The 12,015-nt window shown below is 48.4% G+C and overlaps 1 protein-coding gene across 1 annotated transcript in view; it reads left to right on the top strand.

Annotated features, from left to right (window-relative positions):
- Positions 1–12,015, top strand: part of WDFY4 (WDFY family member 4) — a 276,626-nt gene that overhangs the window by 181,209 nt on the left and 83,402 nt on the right. The window contains exon 43 of the mRNA XM_081247758.1: positions 459–622. Coding sequence (XP_081103884.1) covers positions 459–622 — 164 coding nt within the window. The remainder of the gene's footprint in view (positions 1–458; positions 623–12,015) is intronic.

Below are 12,015 nucleotides of genomic sequence, written 5' to 3'. Positions count from 1 at the left end.
TGCAGGGGACGTGGGTTTGATCCCTGCTCGGGGAACTAAGATCCCGGCATGCCACCTGGTGTGGCCAAAAAAAAAGAAAGAAAACAAAAAGAGTGAATAAAGTGAAGTTCAGAAAAAGCAAATCTTGGGTGACCCTCTGGGACCCTCTAGGAAATTGCTTTACTGATTAATGAAGGTGAATTTGAAACATCCCCCCGTGGTCACTGGAGAGCTGCAGAGCAGCCAGGCCCGGGTACATCTTCCGGAGTGAATCAACCTGCAGGTGTGTTCACCACATGATAGGGTCAGAGGGTGTGTCCACTTTCAGAAACCGTGAGGGACACGCTGGGATCCACATCATTCACGGCTGCCCTGAAACCTTGCAGTTCCTCCCAGGGACTCGGGCCCAGGCTGTGCACTGTCCCTTGTGACTCCAGGTGGCTCATGCACAAACCACATGTCCCTTTTTGCTGCTTCAGATGAACTGACACCAAAGGAAGCTGAGAGCGAGAGAGATGAGGCAGTGGACTCCACCCAGCTGACCTTCTTCCCCGCCTTACATGAAAGCCTGCACTCTGAAGATTTCTTGGAACTGTGTCGGGAAAGACAAGTCATTTTACAAGAGCTTCTTGATCATGAAAAGGTAACACAGCCCATCATGATTATTCTTTAAAGATTATCAGACATGAGAGAGCTAAGCTTCCTGCACTCACATGGGAGGTGATATCTCCATTCACCATAAAAAAATCAGTAAGCAAAAGCGACGGCATGCTCCTAAATTTATGGGCCCAGAGCAAGGGTGCAAATGCCCACACATTTTGCATCAAAATGTTTAGAAGATATAAATCAAGCTAATAAGCTGTTAAATGAAATATGTTCTAATGTCCTATATTGACCTTTATAATAACCTGGGGGGGCAGTTTCAATTTTAGAATTCTTGACCTTCTTGTAGTTCAGCACCTTGGCCCCCTGCTCACAGCCTGACCACTTGAGGGATCCATCCCATGCCTGAGTGAGGGGCCCTGGTGGATGTGTTTGGACACCTGACCATATGTCCCAGCTGTCCCCGCACTCCTCACCTTGAAACCAGCTCCCCTCGGCCACCACTCAGGCCTAGAGGAAGCACACTTGTGGCACCTTCAGCCCTCGGAAGGGTGGACCCGGAGATACAGTATGCACAGCCAGGAGGCAGGCTGGGCCAGTTAGCAGGGAACTCCATTGTTGGGGATGCCTGGAGCTGGGTTGTGGGAGCCCAGGCTCTTGGTGTGCATGCATGTCCCCTGGGTATGACTGGAAGAGGGTCAGGGGGTCCTCCTGAAGTACGGGAACAGGGAAGGGCCCTCTTACACAAGTCTAAGAAAGTATGGAAGATGAAGCACATGTCTTAACGTAAAACGGACCTGAACTAAAAACCCCAACTTAGCCACATATTAAATGGCCTGCTACCTTCGTGAGCCTCAGTTAATTATTCTCATCTTTAATATGGAGTGCATGGCAACCATTTCACAAAATTCTCATAAGGCTTAAATGGGATAATGGAAGCAAAGTGACTAGCATAGCGCCCAGCACACATGAGGTGGCTCATTAAGGACTAATTCTCTTCCCTTTCCAAAGGTTGAGTGGTTTAAGGGCTGGGTAGACTTCCATCTGTCTCTTCCATCAACTCTTCTGTATGGGATGTAAGTGAAGAAGATGCCCCAGCAAAACAGAGGAGCAGGCCGGGCGGGGCTGGCAAGACATGCAGGGGCTACCCAGAGATGCATGCATGAGAGCTGAGGGCTAGTCTGGCTGCAGGGTGGAGGAGAGTGGAGCTGAACTACGGGCCACTGAGTAAGCAGCCTGGGTATCGAGGAGCAAGTGACAAGCTCAGAGAGCTTGTGATGGGCGTGAGCAATGTGCAGAAACTGGAGCATGTCCTTTCCAGGTGCAGATTCCTTGCAGAGACTCCTGGAGGGTGTCAAACTGGGATTTACTCCTTCCAGGGGTTGGGTAAAAGGGCTGACTTGAAGTGCATTGGCCAAATGGATGACTGCAGAACTTCTGCCAAGTTGTTCAGCTGCTTTCAGATTTGGGTAGCAGTTCAATCAAAACAATCCTGGAACAACAAGGTCCTTGTACATGCTGAAGCCACAGCTTTCAGCCAGAGAGCACATTTGCAAGTCCCCATCACACCTCACCACCGTGCCTTTGCTCATGCTGGTTTGTCTATCTGTGGTGCTTTGCACGCTAGACTCCTAGCAAATGACTCTCCAAAGCCCATCTTGACTGGTCCCCAATCTGAAACCTGGAGAGCTGGTCTCTTCCTCATCCCTGTCTCTACTGCTCACTGCATCTCCACCCGCCCTTGCTCCTGACATACAGGCTAACCTTCACCACTTCACCTTCTGCCTCTCTCACTCTACTGATGCTCCTTCATGGAGGGACGCCCAGGTGCCTAACCTCGGGCATGCCTGGAGAAGCCTTTCAGTAAACACTGATGAATGAAGATTTATTATATTCACGTTCATTTTATTTTGATTATGGAAGTAGTGTAGTCTACTGTGTGAAAGGTTAAAAAGTGGATATAAAACATACATATGGGCCTCCCTGGTGGCGCAGTGGTTGAGAGTCCGCCTGCCGATGCAGGGGATACGGGTTCGTGCCCCGGTCTGGGAGGATCCCATATGCCGCGGAGCGGCTGGGCCCGTGAGCCATGGCCGCTGGGCCTGCGCATCCGGAGCCTGTGCTCCGCAACGGGAGAGGCCACAACAGTGAGAGGCCCGCATACCGCAAAAAAAAAAAAAAAAAAAAAAAAAAAAAAAAAAAAAAAAAAAAAACATACATATGTAACATATACATATATATTTAGATATGTGTGTATACATAGCCACAATATCCAGCTGCTGAGGACTAACAGCTGATAACAGTTTGAACATATCATATATGTTCATATAGGTAAATGGATATTTAGTAAATGCCTAGTCAATTGAAAACAGCTAAGAGATCAATGCTTTCTTACTCTTAAAACTTTTCTTTGCCTTATGCCCTTAAAGGATCATATAAAGCAGTGATTCTCAGCAGGGGGCAGCTTTACCTCGCACCCACCCTCCCCGCCCCTGGGGACATTTACCAATGTCTGGAGACATTTTTAGTTGTCATGACTTGGTGGGGAGGGGTTGCTACTGGCATCTAGTGGGCAGGGGCCCAGGGATGCTGCTTCACATCCTACAATGCTCAGAAGAGCAGATAATAATTGTTCAGTCCCAAATGCCTGTAGTGTCAAGGTGAGAAATCCTGGTATGATGGATACATATTAAACAGATTAAAACCAAACCCCAGCCATCCCTTCCTACTTTCCTGATAGGGTAAGGAAATACTGGATTATATATTGTCTCCATATTGGCTCTTTTCATCATTTGGATAAGAAGAGAGCAATGGCAATGCTTTGGTTTTATTTGGTAATATATTAATTTTATATTGCTGCCATAACAAATTACCAAAACCTTGGTGACTTAAAGCAGCACACATTTATTATCTCAAAAGTCTGAGCACAACATGGCTCAGCTGGTTCTCTGCTTAGAGTCTCACAGGGCTGAAACCGAGGTGTTGGCAGGGCTGCATTTCTTTCTAGAGGCTCTGGGGATGAATCCATTTCCAAGCTCATTCAGGTGTTGGCAGAATTCAGTTCCATGCTTCTGGAGGACTGAGTTCCTGGTTCTTGGCTGGCTGTCAGCCAGGGGTCGTTCTCCGCTTCTAGAGGCCACCTGCATCGCTTGCCTGTGGCTCTCTTCCTGCATCTTCAAGGCCAGCTGCAGTAGCCTTCTCACACTACAGATCTCTCTGAGCTGCTTCTGCCTCATCTTCCCTCCCCCTCATCTCCCCTCTGCCTCCCTCTTCCATTGAATCTCTCCCACCAACTCTTCTGCTGCTAAGGTCTCATGGGAATTGGACACACCAAATAATCCAGGATAATCTCCCTATTTTAAGGTCCACTGATTTGCAACCTTAATTTCATCTGGAATGAAAAATAATTTCAAGCCCTTCAAGCAGCACCTAGGTTAGTATATGATGGGATAACCAGGGATGAGGCTCTTGGGGGACATCTTTGTCCCCAAATACTGCCTGCCACATCTGGTATCACTGAGGGTCCACATGTCACCTAATCCATGCCCTGCCTTCCAAGAAGGGCTTCTGCAGATGGCCTGACTCCCATGTGCTTGCCAAGACCAGCCAGGTGGCTCCAATCCTCCCTGGGCTGGGCTGAGGGCAAGGTCTGGAGTTTACAGTCACAGCCAGAGCCAGTCCCAGCATGGCCTGTGCAGCAGGTTCTTGCCTTTGGTACTTGTCCTGGTCTCTGAGAGTCTTATTTTTGCTAACTGTCCCACCCAGCAACACTTCACTCCGGGGTCTTGTTGGAGGAGCCAGAGCCTGAAGCCCACAGGTGACTGACTTTCCCAGCCTCTGAGAGGCAGGTCAGGAGCAGGAAGTGGCTGTTCTCTCGTTTTCCCCAGCCTTGTACTTAAACTTCAGTCTTTCTGGATCTCCATGTCACACAGCAGGAAGCTGTCAGAATGCCACATGTGGCTCATTGTGGTGGCAGGGACTCCAGGCTCTGCAGACAGGAGCATGTGAAACGCAGCAGGGTCTGAGGCAGAAGCTGTCCTGATTCTGCTTAGTGCTTGGTGTCCCCAAGCACTAAGGGACTGAGCAGGGCAAGGCAAGGCAATTCTTGACATTATCAAGACATTGGTTCTTTGCATGAGTTGTTTTGATCCATTTCGTTGGGTTGTGCTTGTTGCCTCTGACTTCATGGTAAACTGTGGGAGAGATTCTTTTCCAATTCAGCCTGAGTTCCTGCAAGGTCACTGGAACCAGACACACCTGCTCCCTGAAGAAGCAGGTCTAGGAGACTGGCCAGAGTCACATGGGGACAGGCTCCCAGGAGGCTAGGTGGACAGAGGCTCTAGCCTGGTCCCAGTCCCACCTCCACCACCTACACTGTGTGTCTTTGCCCTAAATCGGCACAGAGGAGCTCTCGGTGGCTTGTATCTGCTATTATCACTGTGATCGTGTCTCTTTTAATGGTACCTTAGCATTTGTTCTCTCCAAGAAGGAGGGAGGAGTGGGGTATGAACCCTGGTACCTAAGCCATGGCCCTGAGGAACTGGGAAAGGGCCTGTCAGTGCAAATGAGGAAACGCTCCTGTTTAAACCCAGCCCCAGCCGGCTTCCAGGGCTTCCAGGATGCTCCTGGGAGCCTGTAAAGCCAGGAACTGTGGAGGTTGGGCAAGTGTTGAGCTTGGACAAAATGGGAAAATCCAGGTCTGAGTGGGTCTGTTTCCTGCTGAGATGGTGGAGGATGTGACACAGGGTCAGAGTAGAGCCCACGAGAAACCTGACCTGCTGGGACGGGGCCCATCTAGGGTTCTATGTCCACTACAAAATACAGCGTTTTGTGGGAAAGAGGGAAGTTGCTGGGTTTGGGGCCTGGATTGATGTGTGGTGAGTCTGCTGAATTTAAAGCCTGAGGCAGAGAGGAGCATAGGGAAGCAGGCCTGGGAACTCAGGGACATCCACGGGCTGGAAGAGTGGGCCGAGTCGGGTCTGGGCTGCAGAGCTTATTGTGGAGCGGGCCCTGTGACGTGGCCCCCTCCACTGCCCACACCTCCACCAGCCAGATCCTTGCAGCCTCATGCCCACCCACTCACCACTCCCCTGCAACCAGAGGCCCCCTCCTGGGTGAGCCTGTGCTGATGTGTCCGTCCCCAGAGCACTCATAGCGACGGGCCGCCCACAGCACTCTGCTCACTCTGCTGCCAGCATCTTCCTTGTCACACGGCTCTGTAATTATTCTTGAGTCTTCCTGTGATGACTTTAAAGGCAAGGACAGGCTGGAATTTATTCTTGTCTCTCCCTTCCCTGACTCGTAGTATTTGTGCTCTGGAAAGATCTGCTGAACTGGATAACACAGCTGTATCAACAGACCGTCCATGGGGAGCCCCCCACTCCGGTGTGCCTTGCAGCATTGTAGGGGCTCCAGGTATGGGCAGCCTGCCCACCGCAGTGACATGGGTCTGCTCTCGAGAACTTCGGGAACTGGCCTGAGGGGTGGCATGCCCCGGGCATACCTCGTTCATTGGGGGAGCCCCTCTGGGAGCAGGTAAGGCATGGCGGAGCAGGCCTGGCTGCCTTGCAAATCCACCACCACCAAGGAAGAAGATGCCAACAATTCATGCCCAGGAGGGCAGGTTGGCACAGGGCAAGTGCTCAGACTGGATGGAGAGCCTCATTCTGCTCTTTGTTTATCACTATTATTGGCAGAAGTGTCAATAGCTGGACGTCTGGAGCACTTGCTTTGGGTGCTTTTCATACATCTCATCGAGTCTCACCATGGGCCCTGTGAAGGAGGCTTTATCATTCTCATCTTAAAGATGGCAAAACCAGAGCCTAGAGAGGCTGCTAACTGGAATTGCTCGTATTTCATCTCAGCTCTGTCTTACTCCAAGTTCCTGTGGTTTTTCCTCTTTCTCCTAGCTCCTAGCCTACTATGTTGGGCAAGTTACATAAACTCTTCACCACCCTATTCTTCAACAACCTTCCTGTATTGGGCCTTGGACATGGTGGCTCCAGGACCCCTCTGCTTCCTCTGCAAATGTTCTGGTTAATGCCGCCTCAGGCAGGCAGGCCTCCAGGTTCTTCACCATGCACAGCGTCTCTGCCAGGACATAGCGTGACACGCATGCGCCAGCCTGCCTGCCTGCCTGCCTGCCTGCCTGCCTGCACATGACTTAGCCCCAGCTCCTTAAGCCTTGGTCATTCTACTTATTGTCAAGGACAGGAACTGGAAGTCGAGGAAGGGAGGATTGTTGCACTGACCCTAGAACCATGAACGTGTTTAAGCAAACATATAGAAAGTTTGACCACGGCAGGTGTGTGTGTGCGTGCGCGCGTGTGCGCGCATTTCCCCAGACTAATATTTTCTGCTTGTGTTGAAACATTTTGAGGCAAGTATCGTTGTAAGCTGAGAATTCCCCTAATTAAGAAGTCTCGGGCTTCCCTGGTGGCGCAGTGGTTGAGAGTCCGCCTGCCGATGCAGGGGACACGGGTTCGTGCCCTGGTCCGGGAAGATCCCACGTGCCACGGAGCGACTGGGCCCCTGAGCCATGACCGCTGAGCCTGCGCGTCCGGAGCCTGTGCTCCGCAACGGGAGAGGCCACAGCAGTGAGAGGCCCGCGTACCGCAAAAAAAAAAAAAAAAAAAAAAGTCTCCATAAGATCTTTTGGGTCTTGTGCTTTTTCTAAGTGAAAGCACACCCACAGCAGGGTGTACGTGGTGGGTGTGCGCTCAGGCTCAGAAAACCCGGAGCACCTGCCTTCAAGTGACCATCACGTAAAGTGGGCAGGCAGCCCCTGGCGAGCCCTGGCTCCTCCCCTGCCATCTCAGAAGTGCTTGCTTTCATGGTCTTTGCCGATGCAGCCCAGGAGGCTCCGGGGCACATCTCCTTCCAGACTTCTGGATGGCTTGTCCTGACAGAGGCCTCTGGGGGAAGCAGGCAGACCTGGAGCTCGGAATGGCAGCAGCTTAACTCATTTATTTGTGAGAACATTGGAGCTCTGATCGCCTCTAGTGATACCTGGGATGGTAATTATTCTGTACCACTTTTGCGTCATTGATTCATGATTCCCAGAACCATGAACACATTTCTCTGCAAACAGCTCCATTTGACATGAGGAGTGGTTTATTTAATGTATGTTAACTGTGGGCTTGTGTCAGCCACTGCGTGGTTGGGGACGGTCCCTTGTTCCCCCTCCACAGAGCTGCTCACAGAAGTGAAGTGAGTCTTCACTTTAAAAAATGTGCTTCCAGACCCAGTCCAGAGTTAGAACTCACATGGGAGTTGTTTTTACTGTTGCTATTCTTTTTAATTACATGAAAAACTAAACATTTATTATTTTTTTTCATACAAACTCAATGTAAAATATTAGTTTGACCTTGTTAGAAATGAAATCAGCTCAAAGGGAGATAATTTTGCTCTGAACAGCAGGGAGCAGCATCGAGCTCTTCCTAGGTATTTTTAGCTGAAGTCATTTGTAGAATGCAAAGAATTGTGTTAAACTTTGCACGTAGTAACTTCCCCCCTGGGTGAGTTGCCACGAGTATCTTTCTAGAATGCAGAGCTGCACATGTCATCCCTACTGAACACCTTCTGAAACTCTCTTTGGCATACTTTGTGCACAAGGCCACTTCTGAGCTGGCCCTGTGCTTCCCTGGACTTGCTTCCCTTACCCTTACCTGAGTGGGCGAGTGTGCACACACACACACCTGCCTTTTTACTCTGATTATACAGAACGACTTATAATCTCTAAACATGTCCAACTGGCTCAAGACTTTGTACCTTGCAAAGTTTTTCCTCTGTTTTAATCGTCTCAACACCCAACCTCAGCCTTGGGGTCACCTCCTTGGGACCCACTTCTCTGATGTCACCTGCCCCCCACCCCGGGTGCTGTCTGGGCCAGGCACTCTCCTCTGTGCCCCGAGAATGCTTGTATTTTCCCCCAACCCCATGCTGTACCAGGACAGTTAGTATTCTTCTCTCTTTCCTGTTAGACCATGTGCACCACAAGATGTGCCTTCCCTCCCTTTATGTTTGTGTGGAGGCACAGGCCAAACATTCAATATGTATCTATTAAATGAAAGCATGAGCAAATGGATGAGTTATAGCAATGTGCCTGCATGTGATGGGACCATATCTTTCATAGCCTTGATGGTGTCCACGGATCAGTTTCTAAGTATGGTGTTCAGATTGTCTGCATCAGAATCATCTGGGCTGCCTATTAAAATGCAAATTCCAGGGCCCATTCTGCACTTGCTGAATCAGAACAACTGGGAATGTAACCTGGGAAGATGAACTTTAACAGGCTGCCTGGGTGATTCTCATACATACTAACTTTTCAAATAAGTGCTGAGATCCACAAGTCTGGGTTTTACGATATACAGAGCTGCCCTGGCTAGAAACATGCTTCAATTACACTGAGTGCAGATTCTAAATGCAGCTAATGCTACACACTGTGCTTTGAACAGTTCAGGACTTGTAATCCTTTTCACATTATACTGGTGCAGTTTCCATCCTTTTCCATTTGGTCTCCCCTGAGCCAGCAGAGAAAGGGTGGAGGCTTGGCTGTTGGCCGGCTTGCTGTGGAAGTGGCACATGCAGGCAGGCAGGGGGCATCCCTGCTCCTTGTCTCCACCTGAAAATATGAGCTGCCATCAAGAGATCCAAGTGTTATATTTCTTCTCAGATCTGCCAAATAGACATATAAAAATAATATCTCCTTATTGTTTTAATATACGTTTCTTTGATTACTAGTGTGACTGAATGCTCCATCTAAAAGTGATCAATAGAGAAAAAGTAGATGCCCGAATTCATAGGTAGCCAACACAAATGGAATTGAAATGGTCTCCTTTTTGATACTTAACTTTTTCTCAGCAATCTGTACTGTTTTTTGAGATAAGAGAATACTTATTCCGTACACCACTGTAACAGAATGTATTGATAACAAGGTCTAGGTGAGCAGACATATGGAAAGGGAAGCGTGACACATGTGAACATGATTGAAGCTTTCTTTGCAGTAGATTTTTCGCACAAGTATAAGAGAATGTACACGTTAGCTCTCTTACTGGGTACTTCATATGACAGCTCTGAATCTCACTTCTTCTACCTATAAAATTAGAGCATTGTACTCAATTGCAGACTAGTAATGCTGGAGAAAATCTTCAGGGAGCCTCCAGTTGGCCTCCCCCTTTTGCACACTGAGGCCTGCCTCTAGGAGAATGTGCTGGCGTGGGCTTCCATAGAATGTTCCAGCCAACTGTTGTCCCTCTAACTTGAGCTCTGGCAGTTTTGGATTTCCAGACAACCTGTTCCTTATCATACACAGAACCAGGTGTGGCCATGTACTTGGTTATTCACCCATCAGGAATGATAATATATCATCTAGCTGATCCTAAAAAATTCTACTTAACAAGCTGAAGTTCCACTCTTTTTAAAGTGATAGATAGAATCATGGCAGGAGGGAATTCTTAATCATGATTAAACTTGGGGGTGGAGCCCTCTGAGGGCTAATTTAAATGGAAGAGCAGGGAGTAGTTCACTTGGGTTCATTTTCCAGTTTTTAGAATGCCACTCTTTCCTAGCAGAATCAATTTTTAAGCTATAAACCCAGCTCTCACCAGACATTTTTCTTGTGGTTTCGTTTATTCTGGTTGTTACTTAATTCTCCCCAGGGGAAAACATCAGGAGATCATGGAAACATGCTGCAGCCCCTGCTCTTGGCACCACAGAGTTTGGGTGAGGGGGCGGCATCACAGGGAAGGGAGAGGTTTGGGAGGTACATAGGCCTGGACTGTGCTTGGGCCCCGCATGTGAGCATGTGAATGTGAGGATGAAGCATCCTCCATACAAAGGCATAAGAACGGCTTGGCATAGGGGACATAAACACCCTGCAGCAATGCTGCTGGGAGTGTAAATTAGTGTCACCTTGCAGGAGGGCAGGCTGGCACTAGATCACAATTTAAAATATCCACATCCTTGACCTGCAGTTCTACTTCTAGGAATTCAACCTGCAGATTTACTCATGTGTCCAAAGTGACATGTGTATAAGGCTGGTCACTGTAGCATCACTTGTGATGTCAAAACATTTGAAAACAACCTGAGTCAATAGGGGGTCGGTCTAATAAGTTGTGGTACATCCATGCAAGGGAATGGTCTACACCGTTTAATAAAAGTGAGACAACTGTATAAGAAGTGATTTGGAAGGGTCTGCTAGATGGCCTATTAAGGGAGAAAACTAGATACAGACCAGTAACTATACGAATATGCTGTTTGTGTAACAAAAGAGACTATGTACAAAACATGCTGTGTATTCACTGAATCTCTTCAGTATAATATACCACAGGAGAAGCAAAACTTTTCCTCTACCCTCTTAGAGTCTCCAGCTAGGCCTGAGAATTCAGTGGACAGAAGACAGATTGACAGGAGAAATGTGTACAGATTTTATTTTTACATGTACGCGGGAGGCTTCACAGGAAAATGAAGACATCTGAGGCCCCCAGGATCTGAGCACACCTACTTTGCAGCTTCACCCGCCACACTGACCTCTCTTCTCCCCAAACCTGCCCTTTCCGCCTCTAGGCTCTGAGCTGGATGTTGCCCTTCCCTGAAATTTCTTCTCCCAGCTTTTGCATGACTGCCCATTTCCATCCTTCAAGTCTCAGGGTCTGTCTAAAATAGTGTCCCCTCCAAGTTTCTCTCTGCCTTATGATTATCAACCTGTTTTTTTTTCTCTCAACACATATCACAGTTTGTGGTAGTTTATTAGTTGATGTGTCTTCCCCCACTGGATTTTAAGTCCCACGATTGTAGGTTTCTTGTTTATCTTGTTTGTTCCTCACTTTGACTAATCCTGTTTGATGCAGCGATGTGAGAACTGGTATCCAGGGCTGCTTTCCAGGCTTCACCACTGCAGTCCTATCATTGCTCCCAAAGGTGAGCACAGAGCTTAACTTCAGTCCCAGGCTCTGCCACGTACCCATCTTTGATGAGATTCTTATCTCTGGGACCCCCTTTTTTTTTTCCATCTCTAAGTTAGAGTAGTAAAACTACCCTTGCTCAACTGTAAGGATTATACTGGTTAATATGTGTAAAATGTTTACAATGGTTATAAAAAAAAAAGTAGGTAGTAAAAAAAAAATCAGGTCCTCTTTTGGATAACTGGAATTAGCACAGAATTACCCTGAGAAAATGTTGGTCTTGGTCTTACTCTGGTCCATTTGGGCTCCGGACATCTAAAAATTCATGCATTCTCTCACTCGTTCCTTTGGAGATTTTTTCCATGTAAGGACTCACCTAGTCCTTACTTCATGCTGGACTCTGGGTCATACCAAGACACCCTCTCAGGTCAGGCTCCCAGAAAGCCAGCGTTGAGCCAGAGATGTGCGTGCAGCAAGTTTATTGGGAGTGCGGGTCATTGGACTGGGCCCAGTGAGAAGTGCAGTCTCA

This window comes from Mesoplodon bidens, assembly GCF_964165515.1.
Source record: "Mesoplodon bidens genome assembly, chromosome: 1".
Classification (NCBI taxonomy): Eukaryota; Metazoa; Chordata; class Mammalia; order Artiodactyla; family Ziphiidae; genus Mesoplodon; species Mesoplodon bidens.
Note: the sequence above shows the minus strand (reverse complement) of the source record. Positions and strands in the feature narration are given on the sequence as shown.